Below are 26,555 nucleotides of genomic sequence, written 5' to 3'. Positions count from 1 at the left end.
CAATAATAGGTGGGGACCTGAACACTAGACAGATCACATAGGCAGCAAATCAACAGAGAAACACACAATTAAAACTACAATTTAAATCAATAGGACTCAGCAGATATCTACAGCATATACACTCTTCTCATCAGAACATAGAACATTCTCCAGGATACAACAGATTAGATTGCAAATCAAATCTCGACAAACTTAAAAAAAGTTGAAATCATTTCAAGTAACTTTAGAGACCACAACAGTTTGAAATGAGAAATCGGTAACAAGCGAAATTCTGAAAACAAAAAAAAAATATGGAAATTAAACATGTTCCTGGACAATCTGTGGGTCCAGAAAGAAATTAAACCAGAAATCTAAAATTTTTGAAACTAATGAAAATAAAGACATATTATACCAATACCTGTGGGATACTGCAAAAATAGTACTAAGATGAAAGTTTATTACAGTAAATACTTACATCAAAAGAATAGAAAGATTACAAATAAATAACCTAAGGCTATACCTCAAAGAACCAGAAAATCAAGAAAGATCCAATCCCAACATTAGTAGACAGAAATAATTAAGATCAGAGCAGAACTAAATGAAATAGAGAGCCAAAAAGGGATACAAAAGATCAATATAACAAAAATTTTTATTTGGAGAACATAAACAAGATAGACAATTAGCTAGGCTAACTGAAGAAAAAGAAGAGAGAAGATCCAAATAACAAAAATCAAATATGAAAAATGAGACATTACAGCTGATAGCACAGACATACAAAGAATTATCAGAGACTATTATAAAAAACTATACACCTACAAATTTGAAAACTTGGAGGAAATGGATAAATTTCTGGACACTTACAAACTACCAAGCCTAGATGAAGGAGAAGTATAAAACATTAACTGGCCAATAAGAAGCAATGAGATTGAATCAGTAATCAGCAATCTCCCAACAAAGAAAAACCCAGTACCAAATGTCTTTACTGCTGAATTCTACCAAACCTTTTAAGAGGAATTAATACCACTTTTTTTCAAACTATTCCAAAAAGTTGAAACAGAGGCTATTCTCTCAAACTCATTCTAGGAGGCCAGCATCATCCTGATACCAAAACCAGACAAAGATACAACAAAGAAAACCAAAGGTGAATCAGTATCTCTGATGAACATAAACACAAAAATCCTTGACAAAATATCAGCCTTTACAATACAGTAACACATCAAAAAAAAATTATACACCATGATCAAGTGGGATTCACCTCAGGGATGCAAGCATGGTTCAATATACACAAGTCAATAAATGTGATACATTACATCAACAAAATTAAGAATAAAATGATATGATTATCTCAATAGATGCAAAAAGATCATTTGACAATTTTCAGTATCCCTTTATGATAAAGCCTCTCAGCAAGTTAGGTATAGAAGGAAAGTATCTCAACACAATCTGAACCATATACAACAATATATGTAACAATATATATCAATATATCAACATATATAACAATATGCATCAATATCATCCTGAATAGGGAAAAGCTCGGGAAAAAGAAAAGGATGCCCGCTCTCACCATATGTAATATAGTATTGGAAGTACTACCCAGAGAAATCAGGCAAGAGAAAGAAATAAATGGCATCCAGACTGGAAGAGACAAAGTCAAACTGTCCCTGTTTGCAGATGACATGATCATATATGTAGAAAAACCTAAAGACTCTGTAAAAAAGGGTTAAAGCTGATAAACGATTTTAGTAAACTTGCAGGATACAAATCAACTCGCAAAAATTAGTAGCATTTTTATACTTCAATAACAAACTAACAGAAAAAGAAATCCAGAAAACAGACCCATTTACAATAGTTGCCAAAAAAATAAAATACCTAGAAATCGATGTAACCAAGGAGATAAAATATCTCTGCAATGAGAACTATGAATCACTGCTAAAAGAAATTAAAGAGGACACGAAAGAGTTGGAAAATATTCCATGCTCTCGAACTGGAAGAATAAACATTATGAAAATGTCCATACTACCTAAAATGTTCTATGAATTCAGTGCAATCCCCATAAAAATACAAATGAATTCTTCATAGAAATAGAAAAACAACCCTAACATTCATATATAACAACAAAATTACAACAAAATGTAGCCAAAGCAATCCTGAGCATAAATAAAGCCAGAGGCATTACACTACCTGGCTTCAAATTATACTACAAAGCTATAGTAAACAAAACCACATGATAAAGGCATAAAAATAGACACTCAGACCAATGGAACAGAATAGAGAACACAGAAATTAACCCACATACTTATAGCAAGAGCAACTTTGACAAAGGCATTGTGAACATACAAGGGCAAAAAGACTGCCTCTTCAATAAATAGTGCTGGGAAAACTGGATATCCATATGTAAAAGAATGAAACTAAACCATACCTCTTATCATATACCAAAATAAACTCAAAACGTATTAAAGATTAAATATAAGTTGTGAAACTATGAAATTCCTAAAGAAAATGTGGTATATATACTCAGTGGAATACTACTCTGTCATAAAAATGAATGAATTTCTGCCATTCATAGCAACATGGATAAATTTAGAGAAAATTACGTTAAATGAAGTAAGCCAGGCACAAAAAGAAATACCACGTGTCCTCACTTATAAGTGGGAGCTAAAAATATAAACAAATATATTTTAAAAAGAAAGAATGAAAGATACAGCAATCACAATAATTTGTTGAACATTTAAAAGGAAAGAATGGAACTGAGGCCACCAGAGGAGGGAAAGAGGTAGGGGACTGGGCATTAGTGAGAAATTGGTAAAGGGACATCTAAATCGATTACATTGTATAATGTCGAATATAATAAGTATCTTGATTTGAGCAGCATACATTTCTCACAGGTATTGATATTCAACACTGTATCTGACAGATATGTACAATAATTATGTTTCAATTAAAAAAATGTGAATGATCACATGATGCTATTCTGACCTTCAGAACCAGCACCCTAATACTTTTTCATGTGAGGATTGAGGCTGTGAGAAATAAAGCAAACTATTTTAGGGAATATTTTTAACCATTCATTGATCCATGTTAAATGGAATTTAGGAATCCTAACTCAAACAAGAATTTTTTTGTACCCATGAGAAAAAGCTTTCAAACCAAAACAAAAATATATTTTTTTGACTCACATCTTAGCATTTATTACATCTTGAAGTATAAGCTGTCATCATGAAACCCAGGATAGAAATAATACAGATATTGAACAGATCAGTTTTTCAGATTATACCTCAAATAGAAAGTTATATTATTTAAACCACAAAGGCTAATGTTATTGCAATTAGAAGAATTTTTTTTTCTGAAAAGTAAAGTAATGCATAGTTATCTATAAATGTTTCCTTGAAATTTACAATCACATAATTGCTCTTTACTGAGCCTCTTAACATTCATTCATGCCATTTATTTTTCTATGCAAAAACTGTCTTTAAATGTATTTTATTGCACCACTAATAAAAATTAATGTCACCATATTTATATTTTAAACTACCAGTTACACATTTTAAATATATATCTGTGCATATCCATATTTATTAATATTTTAGTAGACTTGAGGTTTATTTTATGATTTATATAGTGGTTAAAATATGCTGTTATAATGCTAAGTGCTTTCTATATATTTTCACATTAAATGTTTTATTATGCATCTATTTTTACATTTAGGGTATATATATAGGAAACTGAGACTTAAATTACCCAAAATGAAGTATTGTATAAAAGAGATTAAAGAGAATACTACTATGTGCTACTAATATATGTTTTCAAAATACATTTAAATTTGATCATCAGAACTCATCAGTTTTCTTACCATTATTACACATGCTATTTATTACTTTGGTTATAAATGAGTTATAGAACAATAATCTAAAAGTGCTATTGTGGTATTTTTAAATATTTCATGTATACTTCTAAAAATTTATTTTTTCACTAAAGAAAATGTCTATTTGTCACGGAATAATGAATTAAATAGATTTTTAAAGAATCAAACAATTTTTAATTTTAAGGCAACATATTCATTTTTCTTCTGAAGAACATTTAAAAAATAAATATTGTGTGAACTGAAAAATAGGTTTTAAAAAGAAGCATTATATAAATGATAGTCTATCATTCATTTTTTTTTCTTGCTTAATTTAAGTGACATGGTTACATATAGGTTTTTTATTTTCATGATATGGCAAAGAGTTTCAATAACTAACTTAAGTAAATCATGATTGTGGGTAACGACAGTTAATCAGCCGTAAGCAGAAATTAAAATAGAAGAGAGGATTGATTGAAAGGTAGTATTTTCTTTACTCATTTTTAAATTGTCATGCATTATACTACAGAACTTATGATCAGTAAAACTATTTTTAAATGTATTTGGTATTAAAATACTTAAAATACTTTTTTACATAAAAGACATAATATGATGGACCCTTTTAAAGAAAACTTGAATCGTTTATTTTATTTCCACCTGAGTTTTAATAAAATAATGTTCCTGAGGTTATACATTTCTACTGTGATATTTCTGAAAAATGCAAATTCCTCATAATTCCATAGTTTATCTCTTCTTTTTTTCTTGTGCTGTTTAAATAGCCTAGAGTTATATATTGCTCAATACCTCGGCAGATTAAATACACACTAAGCTTAAGTGTAAGAATTAAATATGTGATCATTTAAGTCAAAATATCTTATGTTTCCCACAGGATAAATTGACAGCTGATGCTGAAATTGTAAATTTCTAAAACAACAAAAACATGTGGTTTCTATTATTAAACCTTCTAATTACCTCTGTATTATATTCTTGAAGTTTTTCAATGATTTGCCCTAAATTAGCATTTCCCAATGCTTTGTCCTCATACAAACATTATTTGAAGATATACATCAAAAATTTTTTTCATGTTAAAAACAGAGTTTATAAGCCTGTCATGCCATATCCCCCTTTTGAAATTTCACAAGGCATATTGCCACTGTAAAGTCTCTCACGTATCTTAAAGAAAATCACTTAACTCTAACTCACATAATCTCTGGCTTTTCAGAAGAACACTTATTTTAAGTAATGTCTATTGAAGACTCGCAGAAAGAATGGTCCACAGAAACACTAGAAAATTGCTGTCTTAGGTGGTTATATATATATATATACATACATATAAGATACATACATATCTTATATGTATATATGTATATACATATATATACATACATAAGATATATATATATACACATATATCTTAATTTTGGATTTCTTATTGGCAATGGTTAATAAACAGCGAATTTCAATTTAAAGTAAATTATCCTATAATAAGGGTGTTTCAGTTGTTTTTATAGTTAAAGAAATTAGCTTTCTCTCATTTCTATGAGTGTCTACCACAAAGTACCGGCAAAATTGGCTTTGCTGAGCTGGAAAAGCAGCATATTCAGTGAATTCAATAAGCTGACCTATAAAGACCTGGAAATAGAGTCATAAATAATAATGACTGTGTTATTCTCAATTCAGTCAGCTGTGGGAGTTTTCCAAACCATTAAACAACTTCCTATTTTGCTACAATTCAGCATAAGTGCTGTACTCTTTTCAAAAGGAGGCTAAGAATAAAAGAGAGCGAATATGGGGTAAGAATTTAGGGAGTGATGAATATTTAATCACATTGAACACCTGAAATCTGGTTTTAGTGAGTAGTCACTTATAATATCCATATATTATAAAATTGAAAGATGGAATTTTACTGTGACTATTAGACATTACCTACTGGAAATGTTCATATTCTCACTCTACACTAAAATCATATAAATCTGGGCAGATAAACAAGTCATGCTTGAAATATAAATCAAAGAGCTATTAAAAAGGTATATGCCCATTGTATCTGATTGCTCAGTTTTTTAGAAAAGTGGAATGAGATTTTGTCCTTATCTCCTGTACAGAAACAAAGCCTAGAAATGTGTTTTTTCTTTAATTCCTCTGAATAGCTATTATCTTCTTAGTCTATGTGTCACCAGCTTTTAAAAATTTAATGTGCCTCTTTAAAGTGTTTTAAATCTCCTCTTCTCATGTATGTTATCATTGCCTTTAGATGAAGCCTTGTCATGTTTTTGCAATAAACCCTATGTTAATTGTCTAGATTCACTGACATCTTTCCCTACCTGTATTCCTTCTTCACAGTGCCTACATACTAAAGTTTTTAAAACACAGCCTAATTATAACACTCAATGGCTTTGGAATGCATACATCATTTACATGTATATACCATACCAAATTCTTAGCATTATATACATTGCTCTTTGTTACAACCTTCCCATCTATAGTTATTCAACTATAAAGCAACATAAATTTTCAAACACAACAATACAAATAGAGTACTTAAAGATTAGTAAGCCTCACACAATGTGTAGTTTTTAGATATGTCAAAAAAACACCTGTTCATATAAGTGATGTTTTTTGACATATCTAAAAATACACATTGTGTGAGGCTTAGGGAAAAAAGTGAGATCTGTGTTTTTATTTCTGTATTTTTATAAAGACATAAATTAAAATAAAAAAAATCCTTGTCACAGATATATACAATTTAATCTGTCAATTAAAAAATAATTAAATAAGAAATTTACAGGGATTTTTTAAAAATTAATTTTTTCTTTGGTGATTCAGTCTATTTCAAAAATATGCGCATTTCTAAGAATATTTTAGTAACAGAGCAATATGATCGGATAACAAATTCATTCCCAAAACCTACTTACTCATGCTCATTTATGGTATCAGTATATCTAGTTTGTATTATAAAGAATAAATAGATAAGTAATTAGATAAATATGAAACCCCCCAAAAGACTCATAGAGTCCATATTTTTGCATCAAATAACCAAATAAAGAAATGTGTAATTACTTTTAGAATGGCACTAGAGAAACATTGAAATACTAGGATATGTTAAATGTGGGGAGAAAAACTGTATTTTTTTAAGGTTTTGATTATTTTATAATCATCAAAAAAAGTCCTCCTAGAAAATCACTGTAACAAAAATTTTCCAAAATGTCTTATTTCATCAAACATTAATGTTTTAGGTTCTTTCAGGTGGAAAGGGCCAGAATGCTTAGGTAATATCAGATTTTAGGTCATTTTAAGACTACTCTGAAAAGTAAGAGAGGACAAGAGCCTGTTTCATTAGCCTAACCTAAAAGAAATGTGCTCTGTGGTATTTATGGTAAAGCAGTATGTGAATCAATTGCAATAGTTTACCAAAATATGACATGAATCTTCATCTGTTATAGTTTTCTTTGCTTGTTTCTTCCTGGTATGCTATAAGCTATCTTCTCCCCATGTCATGGGTTCTCCTAACTCAATTCTTTAATTGCTTCTTGGTTTTTGATTTCTGATATTTGTGTTTTTCTGTGCTTGTTTGCCACTATATTGTTAATTGGTTCCTTAGAATGTATTTTCTTCAAATCAATCATCATTTCCAAGGCTCAGTTTCTACCCTGTGAAAGAGAAGAAATGATACTAGTCTTTCTAATAAGATTGCTATGGAATTTAATAAATTAGCACATAGAAAAGTATTCTGCAAGCTATAGTTACACATATATTTCTGTAATTACACATATATTTTCAATATTTAATTGGTAGTTATCATCTATTGCAGAATATTAACCAAATGATGATATAGATTAGGAAATGTTAAGTTCTATCATGTAGGTAAAATTACACTTAAAATTCCATACGTAAGATTAATTATACAAATCAAATCATTGCTATAAGAAAAACCTGAGAAAAGTCTATTTTTAATTCAAAGAATTATGAATTAACTTTATATGCCAATTACCCATTATTCACCAAAAAATAAATAATTATCTAACTAAAGACAAATTAGTAGGATTTATAAGATATATTCCATTGAAGAGAATTTATTAAATCTATAATGTATTTTCGGCTTTCTATTTTAAAATCTAACTTCATATCAAGATCAAATAAAATTACATAGGACTAGAATCTCAAAAAACTCAAAGTTTATTTATTGTTCCTCCCTTCTTTATAAGTCTTAACCAGAAGACAGAATAGAACAGGAGAAAATTAAATAGAAAAACATACGGCCAATTGCATGAGCTCTTTTGAGTGACAGACACATCTGGCAACTATGAGGTGAATGCTCTAACTTAATATGACATTCTCAAAGGAGTTATCCACCCAAGTGAACGAAGCTGAGACCTCAGATAGTGTCAAGAACTGTGAAGCATCTGGGATCCCACCCTACTTGCAAACTAACAATTAGCCTGCCACAGTTTCATGAATGCTGGCCGAAGATATAAGACTCCTGGGTTAGAAAAAAAAGACTTTATTATTCATGGCAATAGAAGTAGCAGAATGTCAGCATCTGCCCAAGTTCCAAAAATACCAATTACCACAGGGAGACATAAAGAAGGCCCAGTGATGAATGTACATGCAATAGATTGCATTGCACTTAGGTAAGGAACCCTGAGTTTAAGGAATCTGAAGATTTTTTTTTTAATGGGCAGTGAGCATGCTTGCCCTTTGTGCTAAAAAAAGATACTCTCTCTCTCTCTCTCTCTCTCTCTCTCTCTCTCTCTCTCTCTCTCTCTCCCCCCCCCTTGCGTAAGCAAAATTGTAAGCAAACCTTTGATCCTTTGCTTCTTTGCTCCAGAGGAGCATACTATTTCCAGCTTCCAAAGTTGTTTGTTCAAACATTCTTGAAAGCATAATCCAGAATGAAAGCAATGATTTCCCGTGCTCACAAACTTGGCAGAAACGTGAGAGACCCATGGAGCATTATTTCCTAACAGACAGTAATAGCAAACATATTGAGTTATTGATACTAATGATAAAGTGCTTAGTCCTGCAGGGTTTCCAGCATCTCTCTCTGACACACAGCTTCTTTACCTTCTCACCGTAGGTAGCTTCTTTTTATGGTTCTTGATTAATACTTAGTTCCACCAATGGACAATTACTCAGTTCTCAACATAATTTCAACTTTAGCATATTATTTTCTAATACTATCTGTGCTATAACTATAAATACTTCTTTACATATAATATATACATATATGCAAAAATAGGTAATATAATGTCATATATATAAAATTTATACATTCGTATACATATAATTATTAGTTCAAATAACTTCTGTCTTTCTAATATTCATACCAAACAATTTGTTTTTCATAAAGATTATTTCCAATATTTCCAGCTCATACCATTTAAAAAAATAGATACTTAAGAGAGGAGAGGAAGAGACTTAAGAGTTTTTTCTAAACTCTTTTTCTATCTCTAGCAGTATAACCTTCACATATGATGATGCTGCATGGTGAAAAGTGATCAATTTAATTTACTAAAAAGTCTAATTGAGATACAATTATAATTTTGCGTCTATGAACTGGAGCAAAACTGTGAGTAACAAAGGTTCATAAATGCAAACAGAATTAACTGATAAGCAGCATTTATTATTTACAGAAACTGAACCATGTTATGTATACGAATAATATTTATATAAACCTTTATATTTAATAACTGTAGTTTATTGTGAAAAATCACTGATCTTCTTAATTCCTTAGCCTTTCTGATGGGTCTGATGAGTTAATTGTTGATCACAAGTTAGAAATCAAAGACTCTATTTATTAAAAAATAAATACCATTTCTAAAGTTAAACTGCCCTTGGAGCAGGATAGGATTGTCTTTTCTGAAATGGGAAGTAATCCCCCTTTGTTTCACTTGGAATGGGCTTTAAAAGTTTTTGTGAGAAGACAGGATGGAGGAAAGGAGAAAGGACATGGGTGGGGAAGTAAATGTGGTTAAGTAATAACTCCGTTAATAAGCTTTTTGCTAGGCAAAGTCTCAATACTGTGCTATGTCCTGTCACATATTTTGAAGAAGTTGTAATGTCTCCATTTTACAAACTAAATATACATGCAAAACCAGAAACAAATACCTAATCCAGTCTTATTTAGAAGAAACAAGGTTGGTTGTTCTAAAGTGACATTGTGTATGGCATCATGACAACACAACAAGTTCCCATGCTAGGAAACTTACTAATATTACCACATGCACAGTGAGTACCACTTTAAACAATTATCTTCCAGCATATATCTACACATTACATTGCTTAATATATCTGCTTGCAATGACTTTCAACTGCTAAGCAAGTCCAGGGGAATCATGCAGAAAGAACACAAGTGTAGATAGTCTAATATCTTCTGTTTTGAAAAGGTCACCTAGCTGAAAACTGGGTTGACAGGTTAAGATATAACAGTCAGTTTCCCAACACAGCTTAATTAAGTGCTGCTTAACTGTAAGTACTGGAAAATAATAACTATATGCTCTAATATATTATAGATTAAGTTAGGAACTGATGCATTACTTTTTCTATACTCTAAAGTGTCTACATAGGGTTTGACTCATTCCAAATTCTTTTAATGCCTTTAGTATTAAGACTAATAAACTTATGTTTTCTCTATCTCTGAAGTTCTCTCAGTAAAGATGTTTGAGCAACTCATTTCATAGCCAAACTTAAGAAAGTCTACAAAGCATATCCCCAGTGGAATTAGCTTTACTTAGGAGAATTATTTTAATTCCTTATTGACTCACAAGATGCATCCACCTTGATGTTTTCACAGGAACTTATTTCACTGATGATGATCAAAAGAGGTATGTTGTGCTTTGATCAGAGTAAACCTAAAGAAATATGAAGTGATTAAAATTCTTTCTCCATCTTCTCTTAGTGAAATGAGCAAAGCAAAATACTGACTGGTACCTTATAATTAGTGTGAGACAAGTTAAAAGGTTTCTATTTAAATATAACTGAGATAGGGTTAAAAGGAAACAAAAGTTTTATACTAGGTCCACATTATTATTAAAATCAGGAAATCCAGCTTTCCAGATAGTAAACTTGAGCACAGTCACTTCATTTGCTGTCCTACAAATTTGTGTCAAAGTATTTCCAAGTTTTTCTTACCATCAGAATTAACATCTCTGAGACAAAATATGGGAGAAGTAAAAGAATTCTCAAATTTTCTTGTAGTGCCAGATGCTCTTAAACTTAAGGCAGTGACACCTTCTGGATATAAAGTGTAGCCACTTCATCCCTCTCAAGGAAGGTATGCTCAAGAATGACTGTTACACTCAGTACATTTCACTGGTTAGCTATGGTCAGCCTAAAACTTTGGGCATTTATTCTTACCTCTTACAATTTTTTGTTAGAAAAACTAAAAGAAATACAGACCAACCCTGCTTACCAAAATAAATTTTATTCTTCCAGGAGCATTTTACCCATCACAAGGTGGTTTGAATTTGGGTTATAATTGGAGTAACTCATTTAGCTATAATAAAGTCCATCAATTTCAGGTAATAAGAGTTGGTATTAAAATATATAATTATTCTTACAAAATTTTAGTAAAACTGTCTGACTAGTAATAATTAAGTTCTTAAAGATATTTTTCTTAATGAGATTGATCTTTTTAGTCTTGTTGACTACCAGATGTATGAATTCTACAAGAAAGGATGATCCAGAAAGTTAATGTAAATTATAGCTTAGGAGCTTGTACAGACCCGGTAAGATCTGTAATAGAACTAGGCACATAGAAGAATGCTAGACATCTTTAGAAAGGAAAGGGGAGTTCAGAAAAAGTAAGCAGCAAGGTAAATAAAATTTATATTAATAATTTTATTCTAAAAATTATTAATTTTATTAATGTATCAAAAATATTTATCAAATGCCATGATAATGCTCTCAGGAATAGTATCTCTAAAGATAAACACTGGGTTTAGACATCTCTCTGTGATGCAGGCTATAACACAGCTAATAGTCCAATGCTTATTTAACATGGTGAAAGCTATTATATCATGTAATTGAAAGGTCAAGAATTTCTTCATAACCCAGATCAAGCAAATGTCTATTTTGTAAATCTCACAGTGTCCTCAAAAAGCACAAATGTGCAACTTACATTCTTCTGAATTCAAGTGTGTGTCTGACTTCTCACTGAGTTGGCAAAGTTGGTTTACCAGTTCCTATGATCTGTGTTGTCAAATCAGAAAAGTTTTCATGAAACATAAACACAACAGTACTAAGTCATGCATTAAGGAATTACAGAACAAATATAAGTCAGGGCCTACTCCTAAGGAGATCCATTTATAGATGAAAAAAAACCAAAAAACAAAACAAAACAAAAAAAAAAACAACTTAAACCTCCAAAAGGTAAAACAAGTACACTCCACAAAGAGTCAATCAGATAATTCAAAAGAAAAAAATAATAATATTAAAGACATAATAAAGAAATTGTTCAATTGGGGGATAGCAAATAGAACAGCCTTGACAAAGTAGAAGGTTGATCTGGAGGAATAACGAGAAAAGAGCCTGAACTAGGAGTTTTAATGTACATTAGGAAATACTTGCAATTGTAGTACAAAGAATTAAAACAAGACAGCAGGACAGTAAATGATGAGTGTGTATGTTTTAGGACACTATATTGGAGTGGTCTGAATTCTGAATATTGTTGGTTGTACCTCAGATAATTCAAATTCTTAATTTTTCTCAATAATTTAGAAAAGAGTAGTAAGAATTTCAACCAATAAAGTGGTTTTTGGAATAGAAAGGAAATAGTGGAATGAATGGGTCTTAGGAAATATTATAAGACCGACAATATTTAGTTACTCTTTAGACATGAGGTTGACTGATTGGAAAAGGAACTTTGCTAAATAGAATTATCAGTGGATCAAGGATCTCAAATTTTGGGTATATTAATTTATTTATTAGTATATTGGTATTCTCCAAAATAGTTTGAAGCAGCTTTAAGTAAAAGTAGCTTAAAAAAGAAGTTGAGGCCGGCCCAGTGGTGCACTCAGTAGAGTGCGGCGCTTGGGAGCACGGCAGTGCTCCCGCTGAGAGTTCAGATCCCATATAGAGACCGGTCCGCTCACTGGTTGAGCACAGTGCGGGTGCGACAATGAGGGTTGCGATCCCGTTGCCGGTCGCGGTACGGGCGCGACACTGAGGGTTGCAATCCTGTTACCGGTCACGAAAAAAGACTAAAAGGAAAAAAAAAAAAAAGAAGTTGAAGTAAATAAATACTCTAAATCAATAGTAAAAAGAGAAGATAAGTCAAGTACAGGAGGTGAATGACAATGGGAAGGAATAAGTTCATATTTAGAGATATGAGTTGAATTGTCAGTGAAATATCCTGGCTTAATACTTCCTAGTTAAGAGTTAAATAATCTTACAGTGATGTCCAGGAGCCCATATTACTTCTGTAATGGATTTTTGCTATTGCCTATTACTGAAAATAAACATACTATTATCTAGGTCTAGGATAAATTGCTTAGAAATATAGATATTTGGTTGGTTGGTAGGCAAAGATGTTTCTAAAAGACCATAAATGTTTATGATGATGATTAATTTATATATTAAATTTGGGATGTAGTATTGAATATATTCTGCCCATATATTATATATTTTCAGAATTTGTTACTGAATAAATTTCTTAAAGTAAATTAATAAATAGGTAAATGTGGTAAATGATTAATCACTTAAATAGTTCATTAATGAATGCTAAGGCCTATAACCTTGTTAGTGGTACCCAAGAAGAGGTACCAGACAGTTTTTTGATTTCATACAAATTTATGTTTGAGCATGTGTAGGAAGCCCTTAAGTGACTACACATATGGTAAGTGATTAAAGTCTGATATGACTGATGAAAGAAAACTTTTTGACTATGGCTTGAGCAATCAAGTCCTCATGGAGGTAACAGGACCTTAAACTGTACTCTGACTCTGAAGATTGGGTCATATTTTAATAGAAGCCCCAGAGGGAAAAGGCATTAATGATATTAGGTGGGGGAGAGAGAGAGAGAAAGAAAAAGAGAATAGGATCTTGGATTAAGAAAATAGCATGATATATTCTGATGACAGAAAAGAGATCAGAAGATCTAAAATATGAAATGCAGAATAATGTGCATTATGATATTGAGGAAATGACTAAATAGATAAAATGGAGTTATATAGAATTTTTGGCTTACTAGTAGTCTGAGAATGTTCAATAATTTCTTATGAACAATAAGAAACTAATGCATTTTTAAAAATATAGCCTAGATATAAATTAATTTGAAAAGATGTTCTAAGGGGACAGGGAGGAGGGTGAATGTAAGTAGAATAGACTAGTGGTAAGTAAGACTGCTCTATGCAGGCCCTACTATAGCACTCTGGGCAAAATAGGAGCCAGGTAAATATTTGATGAACGAGCAAATGAATGAATGAATGGTCCAGAACCCAATTAGGATGCAATAAAATTGTTCAGGATGACGGTGATGTTTACATGGGGCAGAAAATTACTTATTCTAGTTTTAGAAACTCTGAACTTTCAAACTATGAAACAGTAAACCCATGTTAAGTAAATAAAAGTTAATTATAAATTGTAACAGCTCAAAATCCATTTCACCTGTCACTAATAAGAACTCTCATTTACGTTAATTTTTGAGCACTACTTGTGATTATGTCATTATTCTCTATTTGTACTGTCAGCTTGACCAGTTATATTTCATCTTAAGGCAATTAAATATTTCTGTATTCAGAATAAAATTAATGAGCCTGCTCCTTATTTCATGTACACTTTTTTCTTGTTTCTTCAAACTCTTGAGGAGGAATCTTTCAGATGTATCTGATGTAAGCTCTAGCATGTTAGCAATTTGTGTTTTGCTTTTGAAATGAGAGCACTAGAAGAGAATCTGGAATGCTCTGTTGCATCTACTTTTCCATCTATCTCAGAAAATTAATAATATCCTCAAATAAATTGGCCTGGATAGTGACTATGTCAGTAGAATGGACTTGCAGATATTTCATCTCTTAAAATTTCATGATTCTATCCTTAGCCAAAGTTCTTTTCAACTGAAGCTAATGGAACTTTAAATGTAATATGCGGCTCTATATACTCCTAGGGGATAATTTTCTTTCAGGCTGCAGATTAATATTCTGGCTACGGTTAAGCTAGCTCCTCTTGAGGAAGCATATGTGGTTCCAATCACAGCAGCTATTCGAATAGCCACTGATGAAGTGCTGCAGCCATTGGTGAATAAACTAATCTTGCCAAATTTTCAGCATAATTGTCCATTTTTCTCTCTCCGTGCCTTTGAACATAGACAAAGTCTGAAAGGGGGGAAATATACAGAAATCCTTTCTAGGAGTGAGGCAATTTCTGTTTTCTCTTGTGAGGTTGGACAGCCCTACCTATAAGTTCAATATATTTTATGTTGCTACAAAGTTCTGTGATAACTGAACTCTGTCCTTTCACCAGCACCTTCTACTGACTATTAAACAGACTCAGAGTTTTTTTTTATTAGCACTTGGTGTGATTACTGCTTCCCTGTGGAATGTCTTAGAAACTGTTTAATACAAATAAGTGAAAATACTTTATTTGTATCAGACCTGTTTATAAGACATTGAAGTAGAAATCATTTTTTTCCACAGCTATGGGATATGATAATATTTTATCATTCATCGTATTCATTTTGTCAAGCAGAAAACCTGAAAGACTATGTGTGAAACTGTCACTTATTCTCTAAGGAGAATAGGAGCTGTCTCTTCTAATAGGAATCAATTTTCTTTTGTAAGATTTGAATTTTGTGAGTTGATTTTTCAGCACAAGACCCCATACCAAAACAAAAGTTTGAAATATTATGAAATGATATAAAGAATATAAAATTTTGTCACTTTTTCATAAATGTGAGAATGTTTTAGTAACTGTGATAGCCCAAGGATATAGTGTTAGAAGAGTTAGTACTTTATTTGGTCTATAAAAATTTATCTTTCTTTAAGTGTTTATTCAATATTACACTCCATTTTGCTCCCTGACCAGATGAAAAGTATAGATGTGATTGCTATGCTTTGTATAGATCCTATTAGCTACTTTGCCTTTCAAATTATGTTTTCATTAATGAAATATTGCTCTACTTAAGGAAGAACTCATGAAATAATTTTCTTTTTTCTAGCCATTAACATTGTAAGATTGTGTTGCTGTAATTCATACTGTCTTAATGATATTACTTATGGTATTTTTAGAAGGTTGCCTATAATGCAAATTTTTGTAATTAAATATTTTTTGATGTTTACTATAAAATTAGTGTATATCCTTTATGTAATAAAAGTATGCAAAATAAATCCATGCATTTGATTTTGTTAGCTTATGATAATACTGTAAAAGAGTTACTTATGATGTTAAGACAGTATCTATACATGCAAGATAGTGCAGAGAATCATGACAAGAATTCTAGGCAAAAGGATAATTCCTTGACACATTAGATAATTTATAAAGAAAGAGACAATTATCTTGAACTACATCAAAATGTATGCTATTTCCTTACTTGGGGGTTGGAAAAACATTCCAGAATCTAGATACTTGAATAAGGCATTCCATTTGTATGAAATAATACTTTCAGAGAATTATTATTTGGAATACTTTTAGCATCATGATTTACAAATTATTTAATTTAAAATAAAATCAAATAAACATTCTTGGAAAACTGCTGTTTGGGGAGTTTGTTCATGTAAACGCACAGAATTATAACACTAATTAAAGACTTTTATGTTGCTAAATATGTGGCTATTTGGAGCACGTGGTCCAATTTATCATATCATCAATCAAATTATGCGTGTTATAATAACAAATTTAAAGGTGACTTAAAATAAATATTGTTTTAATGAGTGAATTTCTTTTGTTTTTCCTAATCAAAGTTAGGTGAGTGATAAAGTCAATGGAACTTTACAAAGAGTTTGTAAAAGGAAAATAATAATGCTTTCAAATACATAATAGCAAAGAACATGTTATTGTCAAAAGTTCTAGCTATGAATGGTAAATTATGCTGATTTTTCATATTAGTTAGTTCTGAAAATCATCCATGAGATTCTCATTACATTTCTTGGCCATATTCTATGCTGCAGCTAGCAATAACTCATCCGTCATTATTTCATCACAAAGAAAACCTAACAAGGCTATAGGGAGATGGAGCATATTTGCAAAGTGACTGCCTAGCTGACAGAATTGTTAAAAAAGGAATACATTGCCTGTAGAAAACTGCAATGTGCTATGTACCTTATTTATCACAACATTTGTATTTAAATAAATGAGAACATTGGAAATAGTTAAATCATTTGGATACATATAGGAGAAGTTTTTTGTTTGTTTTCTTCAGGGCTACTTAATTGGGTTATAAAGCAGCTTATAAAAGATTTTATTTTTCTCACAAAGAGATGTTTTCCTAATAACTATTATAGTTTATTGTGCTTAACAAGACAACCCTCAAATTTTGACTTTTTAAGAACTCTAATTTTACTCCAAAATCTACCCATTTCTCAACCCACAGAATTTGGAAGTGGTAATATTTGCAATGTAAATGTATAACACAAATATAGCATCTCATACTTCACATAATTTTAAGTTATTTTGTTCATTACCTTTATAGAGATATTCATGTTACTGTTAAATTTTAATAAAATATTCAAAATGGAAAGCTCCATTGTAAGTGCTAGAAAGACAATAGCTCAGTGTTCTTTGTGTTTATTAAATGTACTTGAAATTTTTCCCTGATATATACAAACAATATTCATGAAATTAAGGGATATTTGCAATTTTAACATATAATATGGTTTTATATTTAGATTAAATATAAATTTAAATTGCTCAGAGTCAGCCATACCCCAAACTAGCTAACATTTATTTCTACTAAATTTTCTACACAACATAAATAGCTGAAATAGTTACTTTTTTGTAACACTAAAGTGTATAGTAGAATGGTAAAGAAAGTATGTTTTCAGTCTACTTGAGTTTATTCTCTGAGCAGCACATTCATTGAATTTGCAATTTATTTGTAAGTATTATTGATAAAATGTGTTCAGTGTTGGATTTCTATAAGACCACAAAATAAGTTACTAAGCAAGGTGACTTTATTATACCTTTTCTAGTATGAAAGAATACCACCTGCAGAGAGCCTTAGAATTTCCCCTGTAAAAAGAAGTGACAAGAAAGATATATGATTCTAGAGCTTGGGCTGAGTTATTTTAAAGCAGCCTTTGCAGTACGGTAAAATGGTTGGGTCTGTAGAGTTTATATCATAACAGCTTTGGATTAGTGTGCCCAGCCAGGTGAGACTTTTGGAGCAAGTGTCGAGGAGCATGCTGTGTAGTCTTGCTCGCTATTTTTTCGGCTTCACAGTCTCATCCTCCGGGGCAGAATAGTCCCTGTATGAAAAACTTATTTTGTTTGTTTTCATTATTACTTAACAGTGAAGCATTCCCTGTACCATTTCTTATATGTGTCCTAAAAAGGCAAAAATTTATTTCCTACTTTCATGAAGTGAGAGTATTTTAGATTTCTGGTTCCTGTCTATTTTGATGTTTATGCTCTTAAAAAACAAACAAACAAAAAAAGATGAATGATCTGTTATAGAATAAATATTTGTGTCTCATTAAAATTTACTTGTTTCAGTCCCAACCCCAAATGTGCTGGAATTTGGAGGTGGGGCATTTGGGAAGTAATTATGTTTAGACGAAGTCATGAGTGTTGTCAGAGGAAATGAAATAAGAACACAAGTCATGGCATCCATAAGCAAGAAACAGTTGCAAGTGATAATTTAAAAATACACAAAATAGGAAACCATGATTATGGAGAATTCAATTTCTTTCAAAATAAATAACTTGGTCAAAATGCTTAGGTGTATGCTAAATACACAATATTTTGTTCATAAAAATGAAATATTATTTGAGTACAGAATATGTTGGTCATTTTATAGAAACACAAAATACATTTTAATTTTATTTTGTGTATCTTTCATGTCATATTTTGAAATAAATAATTTATGATTTTGTTCTTATACATTTTCCTGAACATTAAGCAATTTATTTCCATTTAAAATTTATTATCTAAGAGTGTTATAAACCTAGGCACTTAGAGTAGAATGTCCTCTGATACTTTATTTTTACAAAGTTTCTTAATATTTTTATAATTATTTATTATTAATAAAAAATTTGAAATAATCCTTATATATCTTTGCATATATTTGGTTAGACATATGTCAATACTTAGCTATTCCAATAGATAATTAAAGTTTTTAGTTTAAGCTTTACCATCAATGTATATATTGTTATTGAATTTTAATAAACTTTATTTCCCTAAAGAAACAAAGTTTTGCCTTGTTTGCATATTCAGATTTCTCTGTAGTATTTTGCATTAATAATATTATTTAACCTGAGTAACAAACTTTTTTTTTTCAGCCACAAGGAAACCTGGAAACAGAAAAATAAGACCAATCTAATCCAGAACACATATTTTATTTCATTTTTAAAAAATTTATTATTAAACTAACATTAAAGACATGTGGCACATTCTATTCATTTATATCTATTTTATATATAAATAAAGAACTAAGAAAATTTAGAAATATTTTAATGAACAATATAACTTCTTACTAATTGAAAATTGATTTAAGAATTATCATTAATTAATCAATTAATACTAGTCTGTTGTCTCAAAGTTGTCCAAAATAATAAAAATTATAGTGTAAGCCAACATATTAAATCCTTTTTGATATGTATAACTACAGACTTCACAAGATTAAACATCAGTAAAAGACATCATTGATTGTAATTTAATTTAACCAATTTTTTTTTTTTTTTATTTTGGCAATTCTAACTTATTAAATTAAGTGTAACTTACTGGAAACATATAACTAATGTACATTTTTTAAAAGTTTAAAATAGGAGAAATTAAATCCAAGTCTTAGATTTATTCAAATATTGTGCTAACATTATTTTAACATGGTGTTAAAGCTAAATGGAAGACACAGAGCTACTTTTAAGCTAAAATTAGTTCACCCCAATTATATAAAAGAATCATTTAAATATCAGGAATAGTGCATAGACTTGTCAAAATTTAAGATGTTTGAATCTATGTCATGAATCTACTTATCTAAAACCTAAGCCATTACCCAAACTCCCAGTTTTTTTTAATGTTGAGCTATAGTTTTCCAAAGAAAAGCATGGAAAAGCTCATACATTTGAATTTTTCAGTTTAATTTATAATTTCTTAATTATTTATTTGGATAAGATATTCATAGTGTGTGCTCTAAGTGAAAGAACAATATTTTGTTTTGTTTTGGTTTGGTTTGGTTTTTGTTTGATCATCAACTAATTCCAAATTTTCCCAAAAGAAGTAAAATAGAAGAAAAGAAGAGAACGAAAAAGGATTTTCAAGAGTCAGCTTAACATGTGTAAATTTATTACTGGAAAGGCTAATTATTTTTCCTTCTAACGAAAAGAAAAGACTTATATGCAATAAAAACATATTTTGACACACACAGGTGATGAAGAATCATTATATATGTCAGTAGTCCTCCCACTTATTTGCTGTTTCAGTTATCTACAGTCAACCACAGTTTGAAAATATTAAATAGAATACTTGAGAAATAAATAATTCACGTTTTAAATTGTGTAATGTTCTGAGTAACGTGATGAAACCTTTTGCCATCCAATTCCTTCCTGCTGCATCGTGTCCAGGATGTGACTCCTCCGTTTAGATAATCTCTGCCCGTTAGTCACTTAGTAGTTCTCCAGGTTATCAGATCCACTGTCATAGTTTCACAGTGCCTTTTCTCAAGCCACCCTTTTTTTATTTCGTTATGTCCCTGAAGCGAAAAGGAGTGATGTTGGCAATTTGATGTGTCAAAGGGAAGCCATGAAGTGTTTCCTTTAAATAAAAAGGGGACAATTCTCAAGTTAATAGGAAAAGAAAAAGATGTATTCTGAGGTTGCTAATGTCTATTGTGAGAATGAATCTTCCACCTGTGAAATTGTGAAGATAGAAAAAAAAAAAATCCGTGGTAGTTTTGCTGTTGCACCTCAAACTGCAATTGTTACGGCCACAGTGCCTTGATGGGTGCCTACTCAAGATTTAAAATTTAAAAAAAGAAAAAAGAAAGAAAGAAAAGAAAAGCATTAAATTTGTGGATGGAAAACATGAATACAAAACATGCTCCATATTGAAGACATGTTATACTAGAAAGCATTGAGTCTATACAACGACTTCTGCAAGGAATCCCATGCATGTATCAAGAAAAATATAGTATATGTAAGATTCAGTATGATCCATGGTTTCAGGCATTTCAGGGCCTTGGAATGTGTGTCCTGTGGATAAAAGGATATAGCAGGTAGATAGCAGATAGAGATAAAGTTCATAAAGACCACTGAGGCCTTGTTAGAAATTGATATTTTCTTCAGTGATTAAAAACAAAAATTTTACTGAAAGGATAAAAGAGTAGTTCTTTTAAATAAAAATCCATTGGAGATTCCCTATCTTGCTCTAGACTATTTTTTTTTTAATTTAGTGTTCAGAATAAAAGTGGGCGGGAAAGAAGCTAAATTTTTAGTATAGAGAAAGGAAAGCAGAGCCAGAATGTAATTAAACATCTTCACTAATAGAATTCCAAAGCATCTAGTGACTCTTATACATTACGCTCCTCATTCAGACTTAGAGCTATTCTCTTATCTTTCCCACATCTTATATATGAGTATCATGTGTCTTCATATCCTTTCTGGTACGTCTAACAGTAATTTATGTATTAGATCGGCAAAATAAATTCATTTAATTAAGTTTAAGTTTATAGTGTTAAAATTAACTATTTTGTTATATTCTGCCATCACATAAAAGGGTACTTTTAAAAATTATGGAAAAATGGAATTCAAAGAAAATATGAATCATTCCATAAACTTTTGAATTACCCTCATATTAATTTACTCACTCAGCAAATATTTGTTCACAGATCTGGTGCAGTTCCTTATCAACGTATGAGAAAATGTCAAATTTTCTACTCACTTTTCTAAATCACTGTGACAGATTTCACTGTCACTCCAAGTTAAACAGATTCATTAAAAATTAAAAAGTGACACTAAAGTATTAGAGAAAAAGAGAATCTAAAGGGAGACAGAAGAAGAGGAAAATAAAAGATATCATGATGTGTTCAAAGAAATGTGCACAAGTGAAATTGCAGAGACAAAAACCTGTTGTAGCAAAAGAGAGACATAGTTTAAAACTACAGGTCTCACTGTGTTATTCCCGAAGGTGCTGAAATTTCAGTATAAACTTTCTTAATTTTCACGTTGGAAACCATTACCTTGCCTTACATGCTACTTCTCAATTGTTGCATACTTATACGGGTGTTACAAGGAAATTATTTTCATTTTCACTGCATGATTTTGAATTTGAAAGGGGCTTAAACTATACATGGAACATCTTAAATTACATTTATGAATAGCTATGATAGATCTGTTATGATGTAATTCGTCGAAAGTTATTTTTTAATTTCCTTCACCAGACATGTTTATGGCCAACATAGGCGACTATACGTGATTCACAAACAGCTTTCATAAAAAGAAAGGAGATGGAAAAATTGATCTCTAGAAGTTCCCTTTTACTCTGTGCAGTAAAATGATAGCAAATAATATTGAATTGAAAATAATATTTGTTTTGTCTCTCTCGGAAGAAAAACATTTTACTTGTATTTATTTGTCAATGTAATGATTTCTTATTACATTCTGCATTCCCCTTAATACAGGGGAAATATCACCAGCGTTATTAAGCTTCTAATTTTAACTACTTGATACTATATGCTCATTCCTTTAAAAAGTATTATTAACAGTGATTTTGTATTATTCACAGATATTGGCTGACCTAGAAAATCATGCATTATTTAAGAATGATCTGGAATGTCAAAAGCTGATTCTGGAAGCAATGAAATATCATCTGTTGCCAGAAAGAAGAACTTTAATGCAAAGTCCTAGAACTAAACCAAGAAAATCTACAGTTGGAACTCTGTATGCTGTAGGAGGAATGGATAACAACAAAGGTATACAATTCTAGATTTGCCTTAACACACACCATGTGTCATATCATGACACATTTTTAATACTGTAACCTGTATAATACCAACAAAATTCACATAAACTTAGCTTTAACCACTATGATTTAAGATAACCAGACAAATTAAAAGACCATCTCATTTTTGGTCTGTAGCTGCTGCTTCTGCATCTTATTCATGTTTACATTTTTTATCCATTTGTTGTGCATTATATGCAAAACTTCATGTGAAATGAAAAGGGGATTTGAATTACTTACTTAGAAAACACAGGACAAATAATTTGTTGAATATATTTGAGAACCGTATTTCAGTTCTAGGAAATGTAATGTGTCAGGTACATGCTTGCTGAGAGTGCAATTGTAAAGAGAGCCTCTACATTTGAGGAGTTGAGAATCTCACATAGAAGCCAGAAAAATTCACAATTATAAATGAGTGCAATAATGATGGAAATTGTAATTTACAAATTTAGCCATGCTTATCAATTTAGTCCTTTAAAAGAAAGTGAATGATTTGGTTAAATCTGAATATGTGCATTTGAAGATTTTGTTCTTACTTTTCTAGAGTTATTGAAAAATTTTCCATAAATATTTGTCTTCTTCATACTTTCTTATGTGTATCTTAATTTTCTTGAACAAGTACACAAAGTAACACAAAAAAGTAATAATGTAATTTTCATATTTTATGTCTAAAAAGTGATATAATTAACCATACTATTTCAAGTACATGTAAAAAGATGCAATTGGCAACAATAGAGTATGATCACATACTCAACCTCTTTTAAAAGAACTTTGTTATTAAAAATTCAGAATAAAGAGACAAAACTTATTCCAAACATTGTGAACGGTGATTCAAAAATAGAAGCTGAATGGAAACACGTTATATGATCAAGAGAATGACACATATAACCATTTTTTATCTGTCAAACAGATATCCTGTGGCTAGTAAATGGTCTTAATTTTTTGAAAAGTTTAACTCCTATTTCCTGGGAAGTTGATTTCTAGTAATTGTCACATTAAATGGGCACTACACTAGAGTATTAACATTTGAAAATGACTAAAAGACTAAAATTCCATTACAGGTATATAGCAAATCAAAAAGGTAAAAGGGCAAAATGTTTCTCACAGCCTGAGATGGATATAGGCACTTGTAAAAAGAATATATGTACTGGGAGAAGGTGCTAAACCTTAGAATACAGTATCTAAACTTCTTTAAAGCAAAATGGAATCTCACCCATGTAGGTTAGTTTCTTTTCCAAAGGACAGATCTGGATGGTGATTTTGAAGGTTGCTTTCATGTGTCAATTTGAGTAGGTTAAGGGATATCCAAAGAGCAGGCAAGAAATTATTTCTGGGTGTGTCTGTAAGGGTATTCCCAGCAGGGATTAGCATCTGAGTCTGTAGTCTGAGTAAAGATGACCACCCTCACCAAAGTGGGCTGGCCTCATCCATTGAGGGCCTGGATAGAACAAAAGGGAAGAGAAAAAGAGAATTCACCCTCTCTTTTGAAGCTGGGACAACCATCTTCTCCTGCCCTGAGATATCAGAGCTCCAGGATCCTTAGCTTTTTGACTCTGGGACTTACACTAGAGAACCCCCTTCGGCTTTGGATTGAAAATTACACCACTGGTTCCCCTGGTTCTCAGGCCTTGGGACTGAGACTGAGTTGCACCACTGGCTTTCCAATTCTCCAGCTTACAGGCTGGAGAATCATAAGACCTCAAGATTATCATTGACGTCCATGTCATGTGAGACAATTCCCATGATAATCCCATTTTGTATATCTATATATATCCTATTGTTCTGTTTATCTGGAAAACCCTGACTAATACAACAATTGTGTATAAATATAGATACCAACTCAAAATATAACTTTTTTAATGTAAAAAGTTGTTATAATGACTTTACCACAGAAATCCATTAAACATCTTCTCTCAATCTTTGTTTTCTATTTTCCCTCCTTCTACTTGAAGAAATAATTAGCTTCTTAGGCTATCCTAACACATTATAACATAAGAACTATTGAAAAAAACCTAACATTGCACCTAGTAATAAGCTTAGCTTTTGTTTAATGAAAATGAGTTGTAGCCATTGTCACTCATTCATATATTCCTTACTTCATTCATTCAAGACACACTCATTTAGCACTTACTTTATACCATGTCCTCAGCTCTAGGAACTTGCTATTTCTACTTAATTCAAGACCGGTGAGTATTGCAATTGTCAAATAAAATTACAGCAAACATGGAAAAGACAAAATAAAACATAACTGTTAGTTAAAAATGGTAGATAATGTGTTGCTTTAAGAACTAGGGAAATGACATTAATCTCTCTACCTCCCGTCCCCCCCCTTCTTCATTTTTCACTCCTTCTTTAATATATGCCATTAGAAGAACATTTTAGAAGTTTTCAAAAACAAGAGATAGTGGTTCAAAACTCTTTTTTAAAGTGGTAAAACAGAAACTATCATACCAGATAAAAATCGGACCAGAAAATAGTTAGAAATTACACTAACAGGCCAAAGAAAATTCATTCAAGCTGAGAAAACAAAGCTCTTAACCGGTACCCATGTTATCATTATGAGGGTAATAAATACCAAAAAACATGTACCACATGACATAGTTTGCCATCTCTTGGACCAGAAGTCTGCGAACGATATTATAATGCTGTGATAGGTTAATTTTACCTATTAAAATAAATAAATATGCTAATTTTCAGTGACTTTCAATAAACATACTCATCCAAGTCCCAGATTAATAAATATGGCTTTGTGTGTGTTTATCAAATTTAAATGAGTGCTATTTGTTTTTAAAGAACATTGTATTCCTCAGAAAAATGACTATATAAAATTAACTTCACTTGGAAAACTGCACAGGATAATTTTTTTCTAAAATAAAAAATATATACTAAATATGGTTACCTTGTGACTAGGATTGAATATTAAACAATAAATTGATATTAGTAAAAAAGTCACTGTACTATTAAAGAAACAAAGAACATCACTAGCCTGAATTTATGACCTGCTTAATGTATTATATCATTTAATTGATCTTCCCAGAGTATTTAACACTATGAGAAAGTTCTCTCTGAATAAGTTAAGTGACTAAGTCAAACATTTGTCTAATTGCAAAAATATGCAAGCAGAAATTCAACTTTATACAACTTGTATTCTTCTAATTCTGTTTAAACATTAGTTAATTGTTTCAGTAATACTCACTAGCTTATGAAGTGGCAAAGTCTGGTGTCTTTAAATGCAATTGTTATAGCATGAAAGAATAAGAGAATATGGATACTATTGAGTTAAACTGTTTGCCAGAATTTGAATTTCTCTAAATTTACACAGTAGTCTTTTTGGTTTGAAGAAATTTTTTTAAAATGTAACTTTCTTAAGGATCATGAATCTCCTTCATTTTAGTATTTAATATTACCATCAATTTATTGTTACTCTTATCCAGTAAGGTAGAGGCTTAACAAAGTGTAAGAATAAAGGAGAGCTTAAAAATTTATACCTGATTAAAACAACAATAATGGAGGAAATAAAAATATTATTTGTGGAAAATTTTATGAATTATATCCATATGATTAACAGTATAAAAATTGTATATTAGATATACTTTATTACCTTAGATAAAATCTAATACCAAGCCTAAAACAAAAAGATGGAAAAGCAGAGAAA

At 30.8% G+C, this 26,555-nt stretch overlaps 1 protein-coding gene across 1 annotated transcript in view; it reads left to right on the top strand.

Moving 5' to 3' along the window:
* LOC103607037 (kelch-like protein 1) overlaps positions 1 to 26,555 on the top strand; it is a gene marked incomplete at both ends in the record, with an annotated part of 64,758 nt that overhangs the window by 18,650 nt on the left and 19,553 nt on the right. The window contains one exon of the mRNA XM_008591585.1: positions 22,685 to 22,871. Coding sequence (XP_008589807.1) covers positions 22,685 to 22,871 — 187 coding nt within the window. The remainder of the gene's footprint in view (positions 1 to 22,684; positions 22,872 to 26,555) is intronic.

Source organism: Galeopterus variegatus, unplaced genomic scaffold, assembly GCF_000696425.1.
Source record: "Galeopterus variegatus unplaced genomic scaffold, G_variegatus-3.0.2 Scaffold7058, whole genome shotgun sequence".
Taxonomy (NCBI): domain Eukaryota; kingdom Metazoa; phylum Chordata; class Mammalia; order Dermoptera; family Cynocephalidae; genus Galeopterus; species Galeopterus variegatus.
Note: the sequence above shows the minus strand (reverse complement) of the source record. Positions and strands in the feature narration are given on the sequence as shown.